This window comes from Rhinopithecus roxellana, chromosome 13 (assembly GCF_007565055.1).
Source record: "Rhinopithecus roxellana isolate Shanxi Qingling chromosome 13, ASM756505v1, whole genome shotgun sequence".
Classification (NCBI taxonomy): domain Eukaryota; kingdom Metazoa; phylum Chordata; class Mammalia; order Primates; family Cercopithecidae; genus Rhinopithecus; species Rhinopithecus roxellana.
The window spans coordinates 113,851,652-113,877,629 of NC_044561.1; the positions used below are offsets into that span (position 1 = coordinate 113,851,652).

At 56.7% G+C, this 25,978-nt stretch overlaps 1 protein-coding gene and 1 pseudogene across 2 annotated transcripts; one reads left to right on the top strand and one right to left on the bottom strand.

Annotated features, from left to right (window-relative positions):
• The first annotated feature begins 3,582 nt into the window (after window positions 1-3,582).
• LOC115892850 lies at window positions 3,583-12,586 on the top strand (annotated as a pseudogene). The gene is made up of 7 exons (XR_004052756.1): window positions 3,583-3,681; window positions 5,270-5,362; window positions 5,484-5,630; window positions 6,590-6,765; window positions 8,138-8,236; window positions 11,703-11,791; window positions 11,867-12,586. The product of XR_004052756.1 is annotated as a proline dehydrogenase 1, mitochondrial-like (transcript).
• A 520-nt stretch (window positions 12,587-13,106) lies between these two features.
• LOC115892909 (protein DGCR6) lies at window positions 13,107-18,793 on the bottom strand. Its single transcript, XM_030915627.1, has 5 exons — window positions 18,601-18,793; window positions 18,361-18,521; window positions 14,854-14,954; window positions 14,107-14,247; window positions 13,107-13,653 (listed from the first exon to the last, which is right to left on the bottom strand). Exons 1-5 carry the CDS (start codon window positions 18,708-18,710, stop codon window positions 13,504-13,506), a joined length of 663 nt encoding a protein of 220 aa, XP_030771487.1. The 5' UTR covers window positions 18,711-18,793; the 3' UTR covers window positions 13,107-13,503.
• Window positions 18,794-25,978: the final 7,185 nt, after the last annotated feature.

A 25,978-nucleotide genomic window follows, 5' to 3' on the forward strand; every position in this document is an offset into this window, starting at 1 on the left:
GTGGCAGCTGAGTGGGACAGGGGCTAGCCATGCAGAAGCCACGCCCACCTTGTGGCTGGGATGGAGAGGGGACTAGGAAGGCACCAGGTCAGGTTTCTTTTTTCTGTTTCCTTTCTTTTTTTTTTTTTTTTTTTTTTTTTTTTGAGATGTAATCTCATTCTGTCACCAGGCTGGAGTGCAGTGCTTTGATCTCTGCTCACTGTGACCTCCACCTCCCTGGTTCAAGCAATTCTCCTGCGTCAGCCTCCCGAGTAGCTGGAATTACAGGCGTGTACCACCACACCCAGCTAATTTTTGTATTTTTAGTAGAGACGCAGTTTCATCATGTTAGCCAGTATTGTCTCCATCTCCTGACCTTGTGATCTGCCTACCTTGGCCTCCCAAAGTGCTGGGATTACAGGTGTGAGCCACTGTGCCCAGGGAGCTGGTGCCACATCTTCTGCCTGGGAATCCCTCCCTGACACAGCCTCTGGGAGCCAGAGATGGGGGAAGCAGGGCTTGAGGGCTAGAGAAGCCAGAGGTCACCAAAGCCCAGTGTCCTTCAGTGTTAGAAACACCTGACCCTGCACAGCCCCATGCTGGCCCCAGCAGCCCTCCGTCGGGGCAGCAGGTCCCAGGCCTGTTTATGTGTTTGTTTGTTTGTTTGTTTCAAATGAGACTGGGTCTTGCTCTGTTGCTCACGCTGGTGTGCAGTGGTGTGATCATAGTTCACTGCAGCCTAGACCTCCTGAGCGCAAGCCATCCTCCCACCTCAGCCTCTTGAGTAACTGGGTCTACAGGTGCACACCACTACACCTGGCCAAGTTTTTTTGTTTTGTTTTGTTTTGTTTTGTTTAATTTTTGTAAAGGGGAGGTCTCACTGTTGGGCGTGGTGGCTCATGCCTGTAATTCCAGCACATTGGGAGGCTGAGGCTGGTGGATTGTCTGAGCCCAGGAGTTCGAGACCAGCTCGGGCAACACGGTGAAACCTTGTCTCTACTAAAATACAAAACATTAGCCAGCCATGGCAGCAGGTGCCTTTAATCCCAGCTATTCAGGAGGCTGAGACAGGACAATTGTTTGAACTCAGGAAGTGGAGGTTGCAGGGAGCCAGGATCGTGCCACTGCACTCCAGCCTGGGTGACAGAGCGAGTCTCTGTCTCAAAAAAAAAAAAAAAAAAAAAAAGCAAAAGAAAAAGAGAAAGAAAAAAGATGAGATCTCACTATGTTGCCCTGGTTGGCCTGGAACTCCTGGGCTCAAGTGATACCCCCACCTTGGCCTCCCAAAGTGCTGGGATTACAGCCGCACACTACCACACCCAGCTAATTTTCATATTTTTTCATATTTTGAGACCGCCATGTTGTCCAGGCTGGTCTCAAACTCCTGGGCTCAAGTGAACCTTCCACTTGGGCCTCCCAAAGTGCTGGGATTACAGGCGCATACCACTGTACCTGGCCCTTCTGAGCAGTGCTTGGAAGCCACCTCCTGACTGGGGTTGGGGGTCAGAGTGGCCAGCTGAATGCTGGGCCATCAGGGTGAGGGGTGTCTTCTCACCCATTGCCTGTTCTCCCGGGGCAGACGGAAGGGGAAGACCCTGCATTGGGGTGACATTAAACAAGATGAGATGGTAAGATCTGCTTTCACTTTAAAGGAACATTTCTGGTTGCTGCTTGGAAAGAAATGTCAGGGACAAGAATGCTGCAGGAGGGTCAGCCTGGAGGGCAGGGTAGGACTGCGGGCTGGCTGCGTGGGGGCAGGAACATCAGAGGTGCCTGGGAGACTCTGGCTCTGGGGCAGAGGCCTGAGCAAGGGGGCCTCACTGGGGTGTCTCTGTCTTAGCCACGCTTGGTGTTTCTGGGTCCTGTGACCAACAGGTGAGCAGCCTTTGGTGCTGGTGGCACAGGGAAGGAAACTGAGGCAGAGAGCCTGTGGGGGCTGCTCGGCAGGGGACAGGCAGCTCCTGTGCCTACTGCTGTCCAGCACCTGCATGGCAAACACAAACCCCACCACAGAGCCCCCTTCCATCTCTACAGGACCTCCAGAGCGCCATGTGTGGGGACTTTATGGTTGGGGTGGGATGGGGTCGGGAGCCTGCTGTGGGCTGGCCAGGCGTGGACACCAAGCTGGAGGTGGTGGCGCTGCAGGTGGGGCAGCCCTCCCCTTCCCCACTCCCGGGGCTTGTGAGGGGGTGGGCACCGTGGGGGCGCACAGGGGGCATGGTGGGCAGTGGTCTGAGGTGGTTTTGGGAACTCATCCAGGGCTCACTCTGCAGCTGCTGGGGTTGACCTGAGGGGGGAGGAGGAGGTTGGAGGGACTCTGAACAGAGTGGGGAGATGCTGGTGGGAGGGCTGGGGACCCAGCCCTGCAGGGCATGGGCGAGCATCAGCAGCGGAGTGGGAGTAGACCTGTCCATGCAGTAGAAACAAACCAGAAATGGATCCCATTCTCGCTAATGATGTAATAAAGCCAGAAACAGCACCAGAGGCCAATGGGTGGGGGAACGATAAAATGTGAATGAATGGGGCTGATCCAGGCCTTCTCACTTCTCAAGGAAAGTGTTGCAAAGATGGGCATCGCATCCAGGGCTGAGATTGAGGACTGGTTCACGGCGGAGACCCTGGGAGTGTCTGGGCGAGAACAGCCCCCAGGCTGAGAGGACACAAGCATCAGCCATGGTTCCAGCCAAGCCCTAGCGGCGTCTCCCAGTCCTGGCTGCCCTGCCTGAGAGGGTGGGCCTTGGGATGACAGTGCTGAAGGAGCTGCTTTTCACACAGCAGGACTTGATGGCCTCAGGTCCCTGAGGCCCCCATAGAGGGCTCATTATAGAATTATCTGGGTCCAGAGCAAAGGTGGCACTCTCAGCCCCCCTGGAGCCCACGCTGGCAGGTGAAGGATCAGAGCCCCACGCCCCATCCTTGGGGCCAGGGGCTGGGACCGAGGCCACCAGGAGCCCCCAGTTGAAGTGGGGAGGTGACTGGGGTGGTGCAGTAGTGAGCCGTCCTCTCACACACTGTCAGCTTTGCCCACCGTGTCCTCCCTGGCCCCCTGAGCTGTGTTCACCTCCTACCTGGCTGCCTATGCTCAGCCCCTCCACAGGCCCAAAACAGCCCTAGGGTACTCAGTGTTTTCAGAGCCGCCTAGATACAGGACTGTTTGTGTTTTGGTTTTAAATTATTTTAATTAATTTATGTTTATAGAGACCAGGTCTCACCATGTTGCCCAGGCTGGTTTCAAACTCTTGGGCTCAAGTGACCTGCCCACCGTAGCCTCCCAAAGTGCTGGGATTACAAGTTTGAGCCACTGCACGCCACTGGTTTTAAATGTTTAAACAGAGAACGGTATTTACATTTTCTCTGTCTTTTTTTTTTTTTTTTTCTGAGACAGAGTCTCGCTCTGTCGCCCAGGCTGGAGTGCAGTGGCGCGATCTCTGCTCACTGCAAGCTCTGCCTCCTGGGTTCCCGCCATTCTCCTGCCTCAGCCTTCTCTGTCCTTTAAAACTGCACACCGAGGTGGGTTTTGTGGTGGTTGGTGAACGGACAGGTTTGGGCCTGGATCCCCCACCCGACCCTAGCACCCACAGGTGGGGTCGCCCCCTCTGCTGATGCGCCTCCTCCCTCAGGACCGTGGACCTGCTGGACTGGGGCAGCCTCATTGACAGCAGGACCAAGCTCTCCAAGCACCTGGTCGTCCCCAACGCACAGGTAACACCTCCACTCCTCGGTGAGGCCCCGCTCAGCAGGGTGCTGGGCTGAGAAGGGAGTTCAGCCTGCCACGCGTGTCTCTTGTTGCCCATCCTGGGAACTTAACATGACCAAGATCACTGCACACGATGGCCCCACAGACCCCCTATGGTCCAGGGGGAAGGAGACAAACCCACACATGTCCACAGAGTGCCTGGTGCACAGACCCACGCAGAGCCTTAAGACACCACAAGGAGAGGGGGTCTGGGCCTTCCCCAAGTCATCTGTCTTGTGCATCAGGTCACCCCAAACTTCAGAGGCCTGAAACGCAGCAGTCACTCTGCTTCTCCCTCATGGTTCTGGGGTTGACAGGGCTCAGCTGGGCAGTCCTCCCTCGGGGTCCCCTGGGTAGCTGTGCTCACAGAGTGGTGGGCTGGGACCTAGAGGAGGTGCCCACTCGCATGTCTGGAAGTTGGTGCTGGCTGTGGCTTGGGCTTTTTCCCAACGTGGCAGCTGGGCTCTAAGTGTCCCCTGAGACGTGAGAGCCAGGCAGAAGCTGGATGACCTTTTCCTGCCAGTGTCCCCTGAGACGTGAGAGCCAGGCAGAAGCTGGGTGACCTTTTCCTGCCTCGCCTCAAAAGTCACACGGTGTCTTTTCTGCCGAGTTCTGTGTGTTAGAAGCATGTCACCAGGCCAGCCTGTGTACAGCGGGGAGAGGAATGAGGCTCATCTGCCTGTGGGAGGGGGGCCCGGGACCTGGCAGAATGCTTGAAACCACAACCTAAGCTGGGATTCAAAGAAAGAACAGAAGCACCTTCAGAAAACATCCTGCAGAGGCAGCTTTCCATGACACATCTAGCCCCAGTCCACTAAGGGCCCAGCCTCAAACTTAGAGACCGCGACCCAGAGCCTCGGGGCACAGTGTGTACAGAGCGGCTGTGCACCAGGACCACCAGCTGTTGGAGACTTTAGCATGGTGTAGCAAGGGATAGAGCAGTACTGTTTGTGCTCAGTGAGGCAAGGCTGCTGGGGCAGCAAAGGAGTGAGCGGGAGGCCCTGCAGGATGGGTCCCCATGGCCTCTGAGCACCAGCTCCTTGAAGGCCTCATCCTGGAGGTTGCCCTGGTCCCCAGCCACGTGTCAGCATGTGCTGCATGACCACCCTGTCAGCCTGTAGCCAGGGGTTCCTCCTCCTGGGTCCTCTCCGTGCTCCGGGCGGAGCCCTTCTGTTTGACGATTGGGTGATCAGTGTTCACTTCCTCAGTGTCACATGGGAGCTGCAGGGGGCCCTCCCACAACAGTGGGGCCTCTGGGAACTGGGGAGGCTGTTAGAGTACACACTTTGGGGTGCAGGCCCGGACTGAGCCTGGGGCCCACTGACATGGCCAATGAGCTCCCCCATGGTGCCACCAGGCCCCATGTAGGGCAGTGCACTGGCTGCATTGGAGGTTCCCAGGTGCTGTGTTGCTGTGTCCAGGTGGCCCTCCCGGCCCTGCATGGGCGGGTCAGAGGGTTCCTGTGGGCTGGGAATGCTGAGAAAGGTTTAGCCTGGGCCTCAGGGTGGCACTTTCCAGCCCTCGCTTGTGGCCTGACCGTGTGCTGCACCCCAGACAGGACAGCTGGAGCCCCTGCTGTCCCGGTTCACTGAGGAGGAGGAGCTACAGATGACGAGGATGCTACAGCGGATGGATGTCCTGGCCAAGGTGAGCTGCCCTCCTCGGGCAGAGGGCTGGGGCCTTGGGGACCTGGGACTCATGCAGAAGAGGGCACCTGCCTCACTTGAGCAACAGTTGCTCCCACTGCCCCACCCTCTGCACCTCTCAGAAAGCCAGGGAGGTGGGCGTGTGGCTGATGGTGGATGCCGAGCAGACCTACTTCCAGCCGGCCATCAGCTACCTGACGCTGGAGATGCAGCGCAAGTTCAATGTGGAGAAGCCGCTCATCTTCAACACGTACCAGTGCTACCTCAAGGCAAGCTCCCCGCTCAGCCCCTCCCTGCCTGCCTTGGGGCTTGGAGACCCCACAGGAGGGGCTTCTCTCATCTGAGCTCCCTGGCATTTGCCTGGCTCTACACTCAGCACCCGCCAGGGAGCTCATGGGATGGAGGAGGGAGTGGGCCGTGCCCCCAAGGGATTGTTGGGGTCTTCTGCAGCACAGCTCACCCAGGGTGGGCCCCAGGGTACAGAAAGCCCCTTAGATGGTGGCCACAGCCAGGCCTGCAGAGAAGGCCGAGGCCGGGGTGACTGCCTCAGAGTAGGAAGAAAGGCCCGCTGCCCACAGCCTCTCCTGTGGTTCTCGGAACCAGCCGAGTGTCTAAGGAGCAGGAGGAAGACAGCGATCTTTATGAGGGTCCACTAGATGTGCCCGATACCCCAAACTTGGAAAGCACCACATGACCATTTCCTCCAGTGTGTTTTCAGTTCAATGCCCCTAAGAACCGGATGAAAGCTTTGGGCCCTCTCCAGAAAGACTCACCCAGGATGTCACATGTGTTCAGGGAGCCCACCCTGGCCTGTGGGCCCCAAACTGCTCAGGGATGTTAACAGGTTCAGAGTTCTCAGGGGTGAGCCGGGTGCCCGGAGGACACAGGGTGGCATGGGGAGGGGTCCAGGCAGGAGCCTGCAGTATGCACCCGTCCCACAGTCGGCCTGGGAGTCTAGAGCACATGATGGCTGCTGGTGCCTGGGCTGCTCCCACAGGGCTGTCCACAGGCCACACAGGAGGCTGCAGACATCCCCATTGCCATTGCTCCTTGGGGACAGAGGTTGGAGGCCCATCCTCACCCACACCTGCTCCAGGTGCCCTGAGCTGCACCTCCCCAGGCAGCTGCTGCCCAGCCCTGGTGACTGCACCTGGGCCCAGGAAGGCCCCATCCTGCTGTCACTTGGGCTTGCCCAGGCTCCCTGCGACTTTTGGCTCTGGCCCCACAGGATGTCTGTGACAATGTGACCCTAGGCGTGGAGCTGGCTCGCTGTGAGTGCTGATGTTTTGGGGCCAAGCGGGTGCGGGGCACATACCTGGCCCAGGAGCGAGCCTGTGCAGCAGAGATCGGCTATGAGGACCCCATCAACCCCACGTACGAGGCCACCAACGCCATGTACCACAGGTGCGCAGCTCTCCCGTGCCTCCATCTTCCCAGGGCAGGGCGTCAAGAAACTGGGCCTGAGGGAGAGGCTTGGAGACTGACCTCATCCCACCCTGCTGGGGCCAGAAGACCCCAGCAGGAATGGCAGCCTCGTGTGTCCCCAGGTCAGAACTGGTATTTCCTCTGCTTTTGTGTCATGTGTTGCTTTTTCAAAAACATTAAGGTTATTCTTTTATAAATATAGAAAAGCCCATTGAACAAAGCAAAATAGGCCACAGTTCCCTGAGCCGGCTCCTGCAGACACTTAGATCCAGAGATGCGCACGAGCACCCGGCCCTCCCCACCCCACAGGCTCAGCCTGTTTGCTTTTCAGTTCACACAGTGGGATCGCCCATCAGCTGTTCTGCACCTGCTTTTACTGCTCTAGTTTCCTGGTGATCTTTTCATGTAGCACAGGCTGGCCAACCATGGGCTTTTCCTCTTAGAGGCGTGTGTGCTGCAAATTCAGAGACCTCAAGTGTCTCCTGGTTGGCTGCAGCTCCCCTCCTGCCACCGCCGTGCCGGTCATGCCGCAGCGCACACATCTCCGCCATTGTTGTTTACGTTGTAGTGTGTTCTCTGCCCAGTGTGCTTTTCATTTCGCGTTCCATCTGGGTCCCCTCGTGTGAGCTTGCAGAGTGGCGCTGTTACCAGCCAGCATGGGGTGCCCGGGGCTGTGTGTCCAGCATCTTTGATCTTACTGGTTTCAGTCTGGTTATTGTAACAGGGACTCGCTGGACACACCGTCACCCTCTGTGGTACACACGGGCCATCAGGGGTTTTGTGTCTGAGGATGCAGCTGTCCTAGGTTCCTGGAAATGGAATTGCTGGGTCAGAGAGAATGTGCGCGTGGTCAAGCCTGCTGAGTGTCCTCGCTGCAGGAGGGTGGTACCGCTCGGGCTTCCTGGTGCACCGGGATGCCCACCCCCACTGTGCCCTGCAGGGACCTGCTTCCCTTTTATTTCCTTGCAGGGCCAGGGGGGCACTGTAGGATCCCTCCCCAGAAGCAAAGCTGTGTCTGTCACGAGGCTCATGGCCATGTTTGGGCTGGTCCCCAGCATCATGGCACATTTGATGCAGGGACGCTGCACCCCAGCTGGTTCTGCGTGAATTGTCTGGTCCCAGACATCGCTCACTTCTTCTTGGTTGCTGGTCTGTCTTTTTCATGAGGTGCTGGGAGGGGCAGATGCTGCTCCTATTCTTCCTTATCCTGTGGGATCCTGTGGACACCCTTGGAAAGAGCCAGCTCACTGGATGGCCCTGGGCCTGCCCTCGGCCTCCTCTCTGTGCAGCTGGTAATGAGAGGCGCAGGCGACCACAGGCTGGAACTGGGCTCACATGGCACTCTCCACAGGTGCCTGGACTTCGTGCTGGAGGAGCTGAAGCACAACGCCAAGGCCAAGGTGATGGTGGCCTCCCACAATGAGGACACAGTGCGCTTCACGCTGCGCAGGTAGGTGCGCCCCACCCTGCACCGTCACCACACCCGAGCCGTTGGCTCCTCTGGTTGGGGAGAGGTGGCAGCAGCGCAGAGCTCAGGGTGGGCAGAGCAACCTGCTGGGTGCAGGCGGGCAGTTGTGGGGAAAGGTTGGTGAAATGAGCTGGAGGGCAGCTTTAGTGCCCTGCAGGCCCGGGCCTGCTGGCATTCTGGACATTGGACTGTGAGAGCACAAAGGCTCTTTGCAGTTACGTTGATTTTTAAAATTAACAATTTTTTTTTTTTTTTTTTTTAGATACAATCTCGCTCTGTCACCTAGGCTGGAGTGCAGTGGCGTGGTCTTGGCTCACTGCAACCTCTGCCTCCCAAGTTCAAGCAATTCCTCATGCCTCAGCCTCCCAGGTAGCTGGGATTACAGGTGTGCACCACCACGCCTGTCTGGTTTTTTGTATTTTTAGCAGAGACAGGGTTTCACTATGTTGGTCTCAAACTCCTGGCCTCAAGTGATCCTCCCTTCTTGGCCTCCCAAAGTGCTGGGATTACAAGCGTCAGCCACTGTACCCAGAGTTTTAAAAATTAACATCTGACTTATTAAACTTCCAAAGTAAAAAACTAAGTTTCATTAGGGGATTCAGAAGGCTCCTGAAAGGTACAGACGCAGTGTTGGAGCCCAGTCCCTCAGGAGGCCTCCACAGCGCCGCCTCATTTATAAGCAGTTCCCTTAACATTTTAACTACATCTGGAATGTAACGGTCTGTTTTCCCTTTAAACATGTGTCCCATGGAGCACAACTTTAGTAGAATTCTAACAAGTCAAATGCGGAAGTTAGGTGAAGTCAGTTCTTGGATATTCCAGTACTGTCACCCCGGTCTTATCTCATGCCTTAGCCCAAGCTATGCACACAATGGGGTCCTAGGTCCCCCTCCCCTCCCAGATTCCGCCTTCCCAGGGCCTGGGCAGTGGCCTCTCTGGCTCTCACCTTCCTAGGAGCTGAGCAGGGGCTCCACTCCACAGCAGGGCAGGGTGTTCCAGATCCAGGGCTTGTGGCACGAGGGGGCTCCTCAAAGAGCTGTGAAGCCACAGGGCCAGGCTTGGGGCCAGGGCTGCAGCCAACAGGACACATCCTGGTGCTGCTCGGGGAGCTGACTCACGGCTCTGAAATCATTCAGTTATGTCCACATTCGGCCTTTGCTCACGATGCTGCTGCTTTTTCATGGCCTGAAATTGCAGCACACCCGCTTTTGTGCCCTGACCCTCTGCTAATTGTCATAGATGTGTCGGTGATGGGACAGACTCACTGTCTCCACACGCACAGGCCTGGTGGCCAGCAGGAGCCAGCACTCGGGAGCTGGTGGGTCCTCTCAGCTTGTAATCAGGACTCCCGGCCCCTGGGTGGACTCTCAATGCTGGTGGGCTCACAGCCTGACGAGACACATCACCATCCAACTCCAAAAGGACAGCCTGCCCTCAGCAGGGCTTCCTCTCTCCAGCTTCCCCCCAGCACCTGTCTGTCCCCACTGTCTTGCTGTGGCAGTGGCTTCCCCACTGGACACAGCTTCCCCCTCCCCTGAGTGGCAGCTGGGCGCTCTCCTCATGGCTCCAAGGGCCCTGTGCCAGGTTTCCCCAATACCATGCTCACAACCCTGCCTGAGGCTAGACCCCTGTAGGCTTCAGCTCTGTGCCCCTGCTGTGGGTGGCTGGGGAGCTCGGGTCCCCTCCCCTGAGTAAGTGCTTCTAGACTATGGCAGCTGCTCTGTCCTATGCTGGGCCCAGACTGCCACACCACCCACCCTCAAACAACCCGAGTTGGCTTTGGCCAGGGAACCAACCAGCCCCAAACTTAAAGGCTGAAACAGTGGCATGTTCTGTAGGCCTGGGCGGGCTGGCTCAGCTGATGCTTCTGCTGCTGGCTGTGCTTGTGTCCCTCCTGCGTCTGTGATCTGGGGCCGGTGGGGCCTAATGAGCTCATTCATGGCTGGGGCAGTAAAGGAGGCTGTACCCCGGGTCCAGTGTCCAACAGGCCAGCCCAGGCTTGGGCATGTGGTGGGCTCGGGCTTCCAGAAGGCCTGGAGAGGGCAAGCCTCTGCTTGTGTCACCTTTGGTGCCTCCCTGTTGGCCAAAATGCCTCCTGAGGCCAAGCCCAGATGCCAGGTGGAATGAGCTGCTGTCCTGCGCTGGGAGGAGCTGCAGTCACATGGCAGAGGCTGTGCACAACAGAAGGGGAGGGGGCAGCCAGCAGTGGCAGCCCGGCTCTCGGGTTCATGTCCTGGGGTTGAGGGAGACACACGATGGAGACCAGGGCGATGTGGCAGAGGCGGGTGCCTGCTTTAGACTGGGTGGTCCCGACACTGGAGCCCAGCCCAGGGATGGAGGGAAAGGGCCTCTGGCTGATGGGAGCCAGGGCTGGGGCGGGTGGAGAACAGGGGAGGTGAGGCCCTCAGGGAGGGAGTGGGAAGCACAACACAGGCCCCGCCAGTCACCCAGGCGATGTGTGAGGAGCGGGCGGAACTCAGCCCAGGGTGGGGGCCCCAGTGCTGTGCAGACCGGCTAAGTCAGGATACCTGGATATAGGAAGCTGGAGATGAAACGTGAGAACTGTCACTGCATGGATATTTCAAATCCTGAGAATCTTTGTAAGACCCTGTCAGGGGTGATGTGAAGACAGGACAGAGTTGAGGGCCCCACCCCAATATCTGAGCAGTGCTAATAGATATATAATACAAGCCACATCTATAAAATTTTTTAGTAGCTACATTAAAAAAGATAAAATGAATTTCAAGAATACATTTTAATGAACCCAAAATATACAAAATATTACTTCAATTCGCATTCCAGCTGCTTTTAGAAAAGCAACGCGCCATTGAGTATTATGTTTCTACAAAGTCTCCTAAATCCCATGTGTATGTGACATGTGCAGCACATCTCGGTTCAGGGCAGCCACCTTCTGAGGACTCGGGGGCTGGTGGCAGCTGTGTGGGACAGAGCAGCTGTGGGGATGGGGCAGAGGAGCAGCCCACAGAGGGCGAGGGCAGGGCCGGAGACCAGTCATACCGCAGAACCCTGGAGGGGCTTGAGGAAGGGATGGCAGGAGAGCCGAGGAGCTTCCCTGCCCTGTGGGGCAGGCTGCTGGGTGGGTCAGGGCCCCAGGAAGGGCTGCACCTCCAAGAAGGGAGGTAGAGGAGAGGTGGCAGAGGGGAGGGTGGGGAAAGCAGGAGGAGGACCTTGTTGGCTAAGGGCTGACGCCTCCCCAGGGAGAAGAGTAGGGCAGCCCAGCAGAGTCCGACTGGGAAGAGGCCTCACTGGGGCAGGGCCGGGCAGAACCCATACCCCAGCCCCACCTTGCAGGGGATGAAGTCTGGAGAGTGTAGATGGGGGATCTGGGGTAGTAGGACTGGCTCAGAGCTGGGACAGGAGCCCTGTACCCCTGCACCGGGGACAGTGTCCTGGAGCTGGCCCTTAGCTCCTGGCTTTACCTGCACAGGATGGAGGAGCTGCGCCTGCATCCTGCTGACCACCAGGTGTACTTTGGACAGCTGCTAGGCATGTGTGACCAGATCAGCTTCCCGCTGGGTGAGTGGGGCCCTCCCTGGTGTGATGGGGTGCGGTGCTGGGTCTGGACCTCATGGTGTATCTGCCTCCATGCAGGCCATGCCAGCTACCCCGTGTACAAGTATGTGCCCTACGGCCCTGTGATGGAGGTGCTGCCCTACTTGTCCCGCCGCGCCCTGGAGAACAGCAGCCTCATGAAGGGTGCCCGTCGGGAGCAGCAGCTGCTGTGGCTAGAGCTCTTGCAGCGGCTCCGAAATGGCAGCCTCTTCCGTCGCCCTGCCTAGCACCCGCCAGCCCACCCTCGGCCTCCAGGCCCCCTCGCCCCCACCCCAGGCCGTCACCGCAGCTGCAGCCAACCCCATCCTCACACAGAGTCACCTTTTTTCACTCCATACTTGCAGAGCTGCTGGAGGTGGGGTCAGGTGCCTCCCAGCCCTGCCCAGGATCTGGGCACTCAGGTGTGAGCCGAACCTGCTACCTGCCTGGGATAGCCACTGGGAACGGTTGGGAACTCTCCCCGGATGTGTGGGCCCAAGGCCCCCACCTCTGTGACCCCCATGTCCTCAGGCCTAGAGGATTGTCCGCCTTCTGCCAGGGCCAGCCCACACAGCCCGAGCCCCTAGGGGAGCAGAGGCTGGGCTGGGGAGGCCCTGCCTGGCCAATAAACCACTGTTCCTGCAGCTGAGAGCCCGTGCCCTCACACAGGGTCAGCTCTGGGCAGCAAAGAGGGAGTGGCTCAGACAGGGTCAGAGAAGCCTCACCGCAGACTCTGGCTTCCAGCATCATCTGTTTCTGGAGGCCGGGCCCTGCGCAGACCTGGACACCCCCAACCCTGACTCCACAAGGACCCAGCAGGGCCCATGGGCCCAGGTCAGCATGGAGGAGACTCATGCAGATGCAGAGGCCAAGCTCTCTACGTGGACCTGGCACGCCTTCCCCCGGGGTTCCTCCTCAGGCCATACCTGCCGCCCTGAGTCCTCTACCCCAGTGACCTGCATCAGGCACCTCCTAGTGGTTCCCACAGGACACTGACCAGGCTGCGGCAGGCACACACTTGCACCCCAGGCCTTCTCCCATGCTCTCTAGCCCCAGCCCCACAAAGCAGGCTGGATGTGGTCCTCATGCCCTGGGGCTTGGATGGGGGCCCTGTGCAGATGGCAGTGACAGCATCCTGGGACCAGGGCTGGGGCAGGAAAGGCTGGAGGGTTCCAGTCTCCGTGCAGGGGGAGGGGTGGTAGGCTGGGCACACAGCCCAGGAAGGGACCCCAGGCAGAGGCAGGGGCCCTACTGGGGCCCTGGTTATGGCAGAACCTGCAGCTGTCACACAAGCCACACACGGGCCACACTGAGGCATCTTTATTTCTCTGGGTCACATAGAGCTTGGGCCTCGGAGCCTCTTCTGCGTGGGGGCTGTAGCTGTCAATGGAGCGGCTGAGACCAGAACAAGCACTCGGGTGGCCCTCAGTGCAGGCTGGGATGTGCCCCGTGGAGTGAGAAGGTGTGAGAACCCCCGGCCTCACTCTCTGCCGGGCCCTGAAGCAGACAGCAGCAGGCTGGGCCGGCCTGCCTTTTATGAGACCAACCTAGCGTTTGGCAGCAAGTCTCAGACGAAGGAGGACAGGCAGCCGGGTTCCACCGGGCCTCTCCTCAGCAGGGGACCCCTGTGGGCAGCTGGGAAGGCAGTGGCCAAAAGTCAAGAAGATGAACTCTGCCCAGACTTCTGCTGCCTGTGGCTATGGTGGGACAGGGCTGCCTTTCTGGTCATACTGGGCAGCAGGTGGCTGCCAAGGACCTCCCAGTCCCAGGGCTGACTTCCCTGCCCGGCAGCCCCTCTGCTGCAGCTTCCGGATGAGTTCCAGCAGGTTCATCTGCAGCATCAGCTCCTGGGATACAGAGGGGCACCGTGAAGGCCAGAGTGACCCCCGGGCCCCTTTCACCCCGGCCCAAAGGTGCCAAGCAGTGAGCCCACAGGGCAGCCATCCTGTGAAGCCTGGTCATGGCCTGCCAGGATGGGGTGGAATCTGAGCCTCTGCCCCCAGCAGGGCCACTCAGAATGGCATGTGGGAGGGGAGCAGAAGAGGGCCCTGTGGGGCACAGCAGGCCTGGGGAGGGTGGGCAGTGCCCCGTGGCTGGCTGGCTCACCCTCCTGTAGAGAATGGGCCTGGCCTCTGTGCTGGGAATGGCAGAGAAATCCTTTCCAGAGTCTCAATCCTTCCACTTCACCCCCTATACCCTAAACCTGGCTCCCCAGGGACCAGCGGCGAAACCCCAGATGGAATGGGGTCTGCGGGGCCCATGGGCGCTCGGGCTAGGGCAGAGCAGGCCCAGGCACTGACCTGTGGGTTGGTGGTCACGTAGAAGCCAGCCACCCCTGCCTTCTCCAGTGTGCTCTGCTGGTCAGCCACCTTCCGGTCCAGCTCCAGGACGATCTTCCGATCCATTGCCCGCTGCTCCTCACGGATCCGGTGTTCCACTGCCTGCCGTGGGGGGTGGGGCAGGAGGGGGAGGGCAGCTCAAACACATGCTCCTGCTGCCGTCCCCAGCGGCACCAGCTCTGACACCACCGATGCATCCTCGCCACACCCAGGCCTCTCCTCGGCCATGTGAACTCCTGAAGGGGGCCCTAAGGGGCTTCCACGAATGCCCTAACTTGGGGCTGCCTTGGGACCACACACACATCTCCGCAGGCACACCCTGCCCCACGGCTTGTTGGTTACATGCCAGTCTCTGGTTGTCCCTGTGCTCCCTGGGAGAAGGATGGGCCCCTTCCTGGCTGGCCCCATTACCCCACCATTGCCCTTGTACCCCCTCGAGGCCACCTGCTCTGCGGAGGCCCCAACCCACGAGGAGCTGCTATCCAGGGGAGCACCGGTGGGCCCTCACCCTCCACCTAGCCCCAGCACACCTGGCACCCTCAGGGAGGAACCACCTGGTGGGACTCACTAGGCCTCCAGTGGCCCACTCAGGCCCAGAGTAGCCACCCACACCTGAGGCCCCCACACCCCTTCAGCTCAGCCCAGTCAGCAGAGCCAGGTGGTACCCACAGGAGACCTGGGCCGGCCACCTGCCTGTGCCCCCCATACCTGTAGTTCTTGCTGCTGAGCTGCCTGAAGCACAGGCAGGTTGTGGGGCCGGCAGGCCTGCTGGGCTTCCTGGTGCTTCTGCCGCAGCGCCTGCCTGAGCACTGGGAGAGATGAAAGCCGGTCAGCAGGTGGTGGGACTCGGCAGCAGCCCTCACCCATGGGTACCTGTCTTGCCAGCCCAGCAGAGCAGCCAGGCCAAAGGGGTATCTGCACTGGGGACGCCGGCCTCCTCCATCCTTCCACCCCACTGTCACCCAGGGCCGGGCCCTCCAATGGCAAGTCTCCAGGGGACTTCAGAAGGTGCAGGGGACTGAAAGAGGGTGGGGTGGGGAAGACTGGTGGGGTTGGGCCAAAGCTGCAGCCCCAGACCCAGGGCAGCTAGAAGGGGCGGGTGGGAGGGAGGCTGCAGTCTGAGGGCTTCAGGGCCCCCATGGCTACAGGCCACTGGACATCTACTCAAGTGTCAGAGACCACCTCAGACAAAGGTATGGGAAAGGAGCAGGAGCAGCAGGGTCGCTGAGCCTGAGTGTGGGGCCTCTGTCTACCAGGGGTGTGCTCAGCCCCTCCCCCATCTGCAGCTCCCAGCCCCCGCACAGCACCAGACAGAGAAGGGTGAGCTGACCTGGGAGGCCCAAATTTGGGATGAACCTGGGGCGCCATAAGCCTGTGCGGCTCTGGGCCAGGGAGTCTGTGTGGTTTTGAGGGGCTCACCCTCGGCCACCAATCAAAGTTCCACGGTCCCTGCTGAACTGTGCACAAACACAGATGTGTGCAAACTGTCTAGTCTGAAGAGAATGTACAGAGGAAGCAATCATGGGACATAAACCATCATGGGAAAATGGAACACGCAGCACCCCGCAGCTGGCGCCACTGCAGTAAGTGCCAAACGGCTACAGCTCCCCAGGAAGGGGGGGTCCCTGGTCACAAGAAAATGCGAAACCCAACACTCTGTTCCTGGGAAGAGCCCTGATGTTGCAGCTCTTCTCTGGTGGCAAGTTTCCAGGGAACTCCAGGGTCCCTGAGGCTCCCCTGCAGGTAGCCTGGCTTCCGCTGTGCCTGTAGCCTTCCCCAATCTCCTGTTTCTTGGCATTCTGTACACACTTCAGTGATGGCATTTATCACATGAAATACGTTTCAAACCAAAAGCTCCCTCAAGACATTTCCATAACACAGGGAAGCAGGGAAATGTCACCTCCTTCACTCTACTGATCAAACATTGCTACAAGTGCCAGGCCCACTACCAGATTCCACTAGGTAGGCAACCAAAAGGCAAGAAGAGAGCCACGCCGCCTGCCTGTGTAGAAGGGGCCTGGCCTTAGACATGCCCAGGGAACACAAAGGAGGCAGGAGCAGCCAGTCACCCCTGCCAAATCAGAAAGGAGAAGCAGAAAGTCAACGCAGCCATGCCTGCTGCTGCTGGAACCAGGGCCTGGCCCAAACCTGAAGCACAAACAGCACTGGGCCCAGGCAGTTACTGAAACTCCCCATCCTGATAGAAGGAAGCACAGCTCTATGGAAAAATGGCAGATTCCAGGACTGAGACGGGGAGAAAACAAGAAAAGATGAGCATGAACATGTACCTGAACCAGAAAGCAAGGAAGTGCTCACGAAATGATGGGGAGGCATCTAAAGGAGCCTGGAGCGCCCCCACTGGCCACACATGGCACAGTCTGAGCATTAAGGAATAGTGAGCCATGCACTTGGGATTAAACTGTATGCATCTTACAGCTCAATAAAAAATTTTAAAAAGACAATCGCCCAAACATTTAGAGGAAGAAGTAATGCCAATTATACACAAACTCTTCTGGAAAACTGAAGAGGAGAGAACACTTCCAAACTCATCCTATAAGGCTGGCAAAAACCCTGATACCCAAACCAGATGATATTACATGAAAACCATAGACCACATTTTGTCATGAACATAGACAAAAAAATTCTTTTTTTTTTTTGGCAAACAAGATTTTGGCAAATCAAATCCAGCATACATAAAGAGGATACTACAGCACGACCAAGTAGGATGGAATTCAAGTAATTGTAATTCACCGTAGTCATAGAAAATGATTCACCATGTGATCATCTCACGAGCTGCCAAAAAGGGGTCTACCAAAATCCGACATCCATTCTTGATAGAAACACGAATCCTGGAGCAGATGGACAGCGCCTGCCTTCTGGGGAAGGGCGCCTTGCACCGCTAGGAGGAACTTTTGCCACATTAAACCTGCTTCTAATCAGGCTTCTACCAGCAGTCCAGTGTACAGGAAACCCACAGAGTGGAGAAGCAGGTTAAATGCACGAGGAAGCAACCTGATAGATCCAGAGCAGGGCATTTGCCCTGGACTCTACACAAAGTCAGTGCCACAATAAATGCTGGGGACTGTTCCAGAAGCAAAGAGACCAAAGTAGCCAATTGTAGCACATGAACTTGGACTGGATCCTTACTTATAAATCAACAATTTGCCACAAGTTAGGTACCATGATGTGGCCGTGCACTGAAAGTCAGGAGACATCCGGAACAGTTAATTTCTCAGGGGGCTACCCCCCGGCAGCTGTGTAGGAGACCGCTCTTGTTCTAGACAACTTGCTCCCAATCCGAGGCCAAGGTTGACCCCACCCCCCGGTTGTCTGAAGGCATTCTTGGTTTTCCAGACTAGGGAGGGTACCCCTGCCATCCTGCAATGCGCAAGACAGCATCTCACCATAAAGACTTACCCAGCCACAAATGTCAACATTGCTGGGTTGAAAATCCTGGTCTCTAGGAATGCTGAAGACTCTACGTGAAACGCTATGCTGTCACATGCATGCATTTTGGGATATCAAGCACTAGAGCAGAACGTTCACTACTGAACTTTCAGCGGCGAGCACAAGCATACGCAGTAGACTCTCTTTTCAGCTTTTCTAAATGTTTCAACTTTTAAAAGCAGTTTGGGAAAAATAAAATAGCGAAGATTGAAATCTGATGGTGCAGGGGGACCTGGCCTATATAATTTGCAGGAAAGGACTCCCAAGCCCACCAAGCATGCGGCTCAAGTGGGAAGCTCTTCGGGTTTGGGAGGGCGCCACAGCAGACAGTGCTTAGGAATTTGATGTGCAACTGGAATGAGGCCCTGCGAGGCCTGAGAGAGAACTGACCCTGAAGGGCGCTGCACAGTTGTCAACAGACCTCCAATTACGAAGGGCAACCAGTCAGAGCCACCACCAGAGTCTGCCTGCAGGCCAACCAGGCACCAAGGCCTAGGGCCATCCGGCCTGGAAGCGGATGGGGCACAGGGAAGCCCGAGCGGGGAGTTTCTGCTAAGAAGTGGGGGCTGCAGCAACTGAAAATAAAACTAGTTGGACCCATTGGTCACCAAAAAGGCGCTGTCTCAGTCTCCGCGCCCATGGATTTTGTCAATCTCAGGGACCTTTTCCGAACACTCCCAGGGAAGGAGTCGATCTGCACAGATACCAAGAGCTGCCGGGAGGCGCGGACCCCGAGGAGGAGGCACCTCGTCCCACTGCCCCGCGCACCTCGGTGCTCGTTCTGTAGGCGCAGGCGCTGGTTGTACAGGCTCTTTTCAGTGAGGTGCTGGATCTCCAGTAGCCCCTGCACGATTTCGAACACGGTGCCGTCGAGAAGCGCCAGGGCCAGGTCGCTGAGCGTGGTGTAGGACAGGCGCTGCTGGAAGGAGCTGCGGGGTAGGGGGGCGTGGTGAGCCCTGGAGGGACCCGACACCGCCTCCGCAGGCCGCCGCCCGCCCGCCCGCGTACCTGGGCAACTCCTTCACCAGGCTCTGCAGCGCGGACAGTAGCTGGTAGTGTCGCTCCTGCTGCCGGGCACCGTCCGCCACCTCCTCCAAGGCGCCCGCATAACGCTCCATGGCGCGAACGCCCGCTAGCCACCGACAACAGCGACAGCACCCCCAGCTTCACGTCATCCCGAGCGCAGCGCGCCCGCCCCTTTTACGACAGTCCCGAACACAGCGCGCCCCGCCCCTCTTACGACAGTCTGGAGCGCGGCGCTCTCGGCCTCCTGCCCCGCCCCGCGTCCCACCCCCTCCGTCATTCGGAAGGCGAGAGGCCCCGCCCCTCTGCGGAGGCTCCTAGGAGGGTTTCTCTCAGCCCAGCCTAGCACCTGCCTGCTGCCGTGCGACCCTAGAGGCGAGACTTCGCCGCCTGGATACCGCAGGACCATGGAGAATCCCACCCCTTGCTGAGTCAGTGCGGGCTGCGGTCCCGGCTCCGCGCCGGCGCGCCTGCGAGGTGGACTATCCCGGTCACCGGCCTTACCCCAGAGGGAGGGGGCTCGGGCCAGAGCCTACAGGACGTAGGTCTAAGGCACTATCCGCGGCCGAGCAGTGGCGCTGGGGTCTGTCTGCGTCCTCCCCGCCCCCGGGGTGAGACAGACAGGATCACCCTAGAGCCTCTGGGCCAGGACAGTCGGAGCCAGAGTCCCCATCTGGACCTGCATGGTCGCCCGGGGCTGCCCGGTCCCCAGCCCGTGAGCCGAGACTGCGCTGTCCCGGCTCCCCAGGCCAGCTGCTGGGCCGGGGCTGGGGGGTCTTCTAGTGGCTGCGGCTGAACTGGCTAGGAACAGGCTTTAATAGGAGGGGTTGGGGTGGAGGAAAGGCTTCTGCAAAGGCCCTGCCAGAATCAGGTCAGGTGGAGGGGCGAGAGGACCGGTGTGGCCAGGCTGCAGAAGCCAGCACAGGAGACAAGGGCGGGGGCTGCTCATTACAGAGGCTGCTGGGGGCTTGTCCGAAGAGTGGCAGGGGGCACGGAAAGGCTTGGGGACACAGACACACTCAGACTTGCGTTTCACCAGGCACTCTTTAGCTGCCTGTGGGGTGGCTGGACTGTGTGGGATGACCCTGCTTTGACTAGGTTAGGAATTATGACTGATTTCCAGAGAGAACATTGGTTAGTGATTGGCTATGAGGGAGAGGGGGCGTTGAGCCAAGTGGGGTCCCCCTGAAGCGCCAGCAAAGTCTCTGGTTTTCTCCAGGATCTGTTTCCTCAGTCCCTGGCAGGATTGGCTCCGCTGCATGCCATGTCTGTGTGATCCCTTCCAGCCAGAAACCAGGAGTTAATAAAGTGAATAATGACAACAAGCGCTTAGGCCACTGCCATGGGGGGCGGACCACAACCCGGAGCTGCTCATGCGCGCAGGGCACCCTGATCTCCAGGTCCCTCGGAATGGCAGGAGCTGGAGGTGGGACTGGAGATTGTGGGAGCTGAGCCTGCAGTGAGTGGCCAGGAGCCAGCTGGGGCTGGGCCTGGTCGGTCACTGTTAACCTCCCCAGGAGGTCGTGAGTGGGATAAGCACCTGGGTGAAGATGCCTGCCTGTTTCACCAGTGTCCCTGCCCTCAGTCCCCCAGTCCATGAAGGGCATCTGTGTGAAGACTGGGGGATATAGGGCAGCCCCATGTGATAATGATACATGCTGTGGCCAGCTGGGCAACGCCGTTGCCAGCTCCGGGGTCTACCAGGTGGGGTGGGGGCTGTGAGCCACAGCAGGAGCAAGCCAGGCCTGGGTTTGGACACCTGCTGCTCTGCCTTGTCCGGCTGCTGATGCAGGACCTAGGCCCCTTCTCCCACCCTTGGTGTAACATCTGACCTGAACCAGCTTCCCCAGCCCAGCAACACTGCTACCCTAATGTGGATGTCAACCTAAAGAAAGAAACTGAACCACAGTTCATATAGAGAGTTTGTCTGGGCCAAGGCTGAGAGAGCTGCCCAGGACACACCAAGTGGCCCTGGGAATGCTTCATTCAGCCTTATCACAAGCAAGTTTTTAAAGACTGAAGGGGACAGGGAGTGGGCTGATACGAAGTCAGCAAGAATTCTGATTGCTTTCCAGAGAGAACCTTAGTGACTGTCTGTAAGTTGTTGGACTACAGGGCAAGAGTTATGGTGTCCAGCGCATGGCTTTTTATGTCTACTTAGCGTCAGTTTGGAACCCACAAAGGGTGTGGCTTCAAGAGGTCTTTAGCTCAAGTGGGAATGGGATTGACTGCTGTTTCATTCCAGTGCCTCTGTGGGCCACATAATTAAAGGGGGCTCCCATTCCTCATATAAAAAGTTCCTTTTCTTTTTCATGGACATGAGCAGTGGGTCACTCAGGCATGGGGACTCCTGGGCCACCTCTGGGTCTTCAGGGAGGCCCTGGTCTGGAAGGAGGGGTCTCATCCTCCAGAGCCCCAGGGATGGGTGATGCGTGTGTAGGAATGGGGGAGCTGGTGCACAGACGTGCGTGTCCCCTTGTGTGTGTGGACATGGTGGGCGCCATGGCTCTTCACGTCGGGTGGTATCCACCAAAGGCCTTTGCTCTGCGGCCACTGTCCACCTCCACTTGGCCTCCCAAGTCCTCCAGGCTGGCTGGTGACACCTTGGGTTAGTGTGGGGTGACTGGTGTGTGTTGGGGAGCTGCAAGTTCCCTGTCTTTGACACAGGTGTGTCTGGGCAAACACCAAGGTTTGAAGGGATGGGCACCTGTGTGTATGTGTGTGTGCACGTGTGGCAAAAGGCTTTGCTGCGTGGCTTTTGTGTGGGTCTGTCTTTGAGTATCACATGTGCCTCTCTGTGTTTCCGTGTGTCAGGTTGTATGTCCGTTGTGTGGGCAGAGAGACAGCTCTGCGTGGGGCCCTGAGCCATTGCGGGATCCCCACAGGCCACGCAGAGGTGCGCACAGCAGCTGACCTAAGCCTGCTCCTCCCAGAACATCAGGCCGCACCCAAGCCACCGCTCACTCCCTCTGTCTCCCGAGACTGCTCCTCACTGCCTGCCTCGCTGGCCCTGGTGAGGGGGAAGCTGCCTGTCCCCGGCCCCCACAACAGAGCCGCAGATGAGGATGCCGCCCAGCGCAGTCTCCAGGGGCTGCTCCGCAGTGGGTGTCCCGCAGCGCGTGCTCTCTGACCCCTTTTGTTTCAGTGCTGTCCTTTTTAGTGTGTGGCACCAGGACGGCAGGGAGCTGCCACCTCAGGCCTCTCTTATTTTCACTCTGTGAGTAATAAGCTCTGAATGAGAGGGGCTCATTGTGTCTTTACTGTCAAATCAGTCAGGCCTTGGCCTTGGCATGTCTTGCATGTGCTTGACCAATGTACTGCCCATGGGGTCTGGTGGAGGCACAGCACCCTTTTGGAAGACAGGGTCTGTGCAGACCAGTTACGGGTGACATTTCCCGGGCACAGCTCTTGCCTAAGTGGTGTGGGATGGGAGGAGGGTAGGGCCTCCCACTGTCCCACCAGCAAAATGGGCAGTGTGGCCAGCTCCTCAGGACCCGAGAGCATTTGCTCCAGGTTGATAAAATGTTGTGGTGTTGGGTGGCAAGAGTAGGATTGAAACCAGCCACCCAGTTGGTGCTTTGTTACCATCAGAAGTGTTTGCTGAGTCAAAGCAAATGGCCACTGAAAACCGAGTGGGCTGAGTGTGGTGACTCACACCTGTAATCCAAGCACTTTGGGAGGCCAAAGTGGGCAGATAGCTTGAGGCCAGGAGTTCAAGACCAGCCTGGGCAACAGGGAGAGAGCCTGTCTCTACAAAAAATTTAAAAAATTAGCTGGCGTAGTGGCATGTGCCTGAAGTCCCAGCTACTTGGGAGGCTGAGGTGGGATCACTTGAGCCCAGGAGGTCCAGGCTGCAGTGAGCCAAGATTGCATCACTGTACTCCAGCCTGGGCAACAGAGCAGGAACCAAATAATAAATAAATAAGTAAATCCATCCATCCACCCCAGAGTGAGTCAGCTGGGGCTGAGAAGGCATGCCTGTTGCTGCCTTGCTCCTCCCTGAACAACAGGATTCCCTGGATCCAGCCAGGAGACGATGGTCAACAGCCACTGCTATAGTGGTGCCTAGTTAAAACTCTTTAGTTCTTGTTTTTGTAAAAAAAAAAAAAAAAAAAAAGTGCCCAAATGCACCTTGCAGTGAAGAGAGAAAAAGAGATGAAAGCGACCTGTGAGGGAGGCTCGGGTTGGTGTGCGGCAGGTGCTCTGTGAGTGTGGTGGGTGTCGGTTTGCGCTGTAGATGCTCAGGAAGTGAAGAGCTGTGGAGTGCTGACCGTGTACATGGTGCCTCCGCTGGCTGGCTGAGGAGAGTTTCATGAAACAATGTTGGTGGACTCAGCCCTGAATCCCTCCGGCAGTCAGAGAGCAACCTCTGTCTTTTTTTTTTCTTTCTTTTTTTTTTTTTGAGACGGAGGCTCACTGTGTTGCCCAGGCTGGGATGCAATGGTGTGATCTCAGCTCACTGCAACCTCCGCCTCCTGGGTTCAAGCAATTCTCCTGCCTTGGCCTCCTGAGTAGCTGAGATTATAGGTGCACACCACCACGCCCGGCTAATTTTTTTGTATTTTTAGTAGAGATGGGGTTTCACCATGTTGGTCAGGCTGGTCTTGAACTCCTGACCTTGTGATCTCAGCCTCGCATAGTGCTGGGATTACAGGCTTAAGCCACCACGCCTGGCCTTCTCTGTCTATTACAAAGTAAAGAACTTTAGGCCCGGAGCCGTGTCTCACGCCTGTAATCCCAGCACTTTGGGAGGCCGAGGCGGGCAGATCATGAGGTCAGGAGAGCGAGACCATCCTGGCTAACATGATGAAACCCCATCTCTACTAAAAATACAAAAAATTAGACAGGCATGGTGGTGGCTGCCTGTAGTCCCAGCTACTTGGGAGGCTGAGGCAGGGGAATGGCGTGAACCTAGGAGACAGAGCTTGCAGTGAGTTGAGATCATGCCACTGTACTCCAGCCTGGGGGACACAGCGAGACTCTGTCTCAAAAAAAAAAAAGAACTTCAGGTTCCTCATGCCAAATCGGCAACTCCTATAAAAGTAAGTGTGTTTGTTTTGCAGAAAAGAGGTCACATGCCTTGGACAGATCCATGCTGTTGGATCTTTCATCTCCTCTCCCGGAGATTGATCCTGTCATAGTGCTCTTTGGAAAAACGACAGGTGAGACCCTGCAGGCCAACCAGCTAGGTCGGAAGCAGAGCCCTGGTGGCAGCATGGGCCTGGTTGCTGAAGTGTTTGGTGATGAGGGGCCGAGGGGTCTTTGCTGTGCCAGAGACCACCAATGAGTCACACTGATGGCTAGTTAGAGATAATGCAGAGAAGACCCAGAAAGCTCAGGAAAGCCGTCCACAGTTGCTGCTCATCCTCTGTGCCACTGGGAAAGTCAGATTGCTTCCTTCTGCCTCGCTGGTGTGAACATGGATAGAATTCTCCTTAGACCCCACTGGCAATCAGTAATACATGCACGTTCTTTGGTCTGCACTTAGAGCCAATGAGAGCAGGAATGTTGCCGACGGGCTTGGGCAAAAGCCCAGTGAGACTCCAGGGGGCTGGTCGCAGGATGAGAAGGAGTGAATGTCACTCAGGTGCCCAATGGCCACCCCCATGTCCCAAGCTGGCCAGGCCATGACCACTGTGCCAGTGATGTGAGCATGAGGAAAAACTTGCAAAGACCCACCAGGACTTGTGCAAAGGGTCTTCACCTCCACAAGGGAACCCTGACCTGCCCAGATTTGTTTCCTCATCTGCTTAGCACCATGGACAATACGAGGGGCAGCTGTATCTTCGCAGGCCACTGTAACCCCAGCCTCGGTTTAGAATGGAAAACATGCCTGCCCAGATGACGAGATGTCACTGTGCGTGTGTGTGTCTATGGCTACCATTACAAAGGACCACAGACAGAAGCCAACAACAGAAATGTGTTTTCTTACAGTTCTGATGGCCAGAGGGCTGAGATCAAGTTGTTGGTAGGGTGGTTCCGTAAACCAAAAATAAAATTCTAAGACCCCTTCTCTTGGCCAAGGACATTCCAGAGTTAGCCTGAAAAGCTAGTTGAGGCAGTGATGAGAAGCAGAGGTTGGACATGTCTCGTTTTACCCTCCTCCGTTTGGAATTCAGGAAAAGCTGACCAGCATTAACATCAATATAGACCTTAAGTCTGATCAGAAACATATACAATCTACTTTCTCTGAAGCTTGCTATCTGGAGGCTTCATCTGCATAAAACTTTGCTCTCCATAATACTTTATTATTGTAACCCAGACATTCCTTTCTATTGATTCCAGGTCTTTAGATAATAACTTAACTCTTTCAACTAATTGCCAATCAGAAAACCTTTAAATCTACGTATGACCCCAAAGCCCCTTGCTTTGATTTGCTCCGCCCTTCCAGACCCAGCCGATTGTAAATCTTATCTGTACTGACTGATGTCTCATGTCTCCCTAAAAAGTATAAAAGCAAGCTGTACCCGACCACCTTGGGCATGTGTCATCCGGACCTCCTGAGGCTGTGTCATAGCTGTATCCTTAACCTTGGCAAAATGGACTTTCTAACTGGATTAAGACCTGTCTCAGATACTTCTGGGCTCACAGTTCCTTCTGAGGGCTGTAAGGGAAGGATCTGTTCTAGGACTCTCCTTGGTTTGTCGATGGCTGACGTCTCCCTGTGTCTTCACAATGTCTTCCCTCTGTGTCTTGTTAAGAGATAAATTTCAGTCAAATTACATTTAAAAGAGTTTGAGCAAAGAACAATTCACAAGTTAGCAGCCTCCCAAGCCAGAGTAGGCTCAGAGACTCCAGCGCAGGCACGTAGTGAAAGATTTATGGACAGAAAAAGGAGAGTGACCTACAGAAAACAGAAGTGAGGGACAGAAACAGCCGGATTGGTTATGGCTCGGCATTTGCCTTATTTCAACACAGTTTGGACAGTTAGACACATTTAATTGGCCAAAACTCAGGGATTGGCACAAAAGCAGGCTAGAATCTGCTTACAGTTCCATTTAGGTTATAGTTTACAAAGTGCACAGAAACCTTTAGGCTGAACTTAAAATATGTAAGGAGGTAGTTTTAGACTAAATTTGATTTAACAGTCTGTTTCCAAGTTTATTCTGATAAAGACACTAGTTATAGAGTGGGATTAGGGTTTGCCCCAATGACCATGAGGTCATTTAACTTAATTACTTCTGTAAAGAGCCTATCTCCAAATACAGCCACCTCCTGAGATAATTGGAGGTCGGGACTTCAATATATGAATTGGAAGGGGAGATGAAATTGAACTCATCACAGTCACGAGGGTGAGATTGATGAGTTTGTTCCATCAGCACCTCCAGGCTTTGGGGAACATGCAATCTTCTCTTGGTCCCAT

What these genes read in the sequence shown, in the direction of transcription:
- LOC115892909 (XM_030915627.1), bottom strand. Translation starts at nt 18,710, where the DNA reads ATGGAGCGTTATGCGGGCGCCTTGGAGGAGGTGGCGGACGGTGCCCGG. An exon ending in CTGGTGAAGGAGTTGCCCAG is followed by an intron (nt 18,522 to 18,600) that starts GTACGCGGGCGG and finishes CCTACCCCGCAG; the next exon opens with CTCCTTCCAGCAGCGCCTGT. An exon ending in CCTACAGAACGAGCACCGAG is followed by an intron (nt 14,955 to 18,360) that starts GTGCGCGGGGCA and finishes CATCTCTCCCAG; the next exon opens with TGCTCAGGCAGGCGCTGCGG.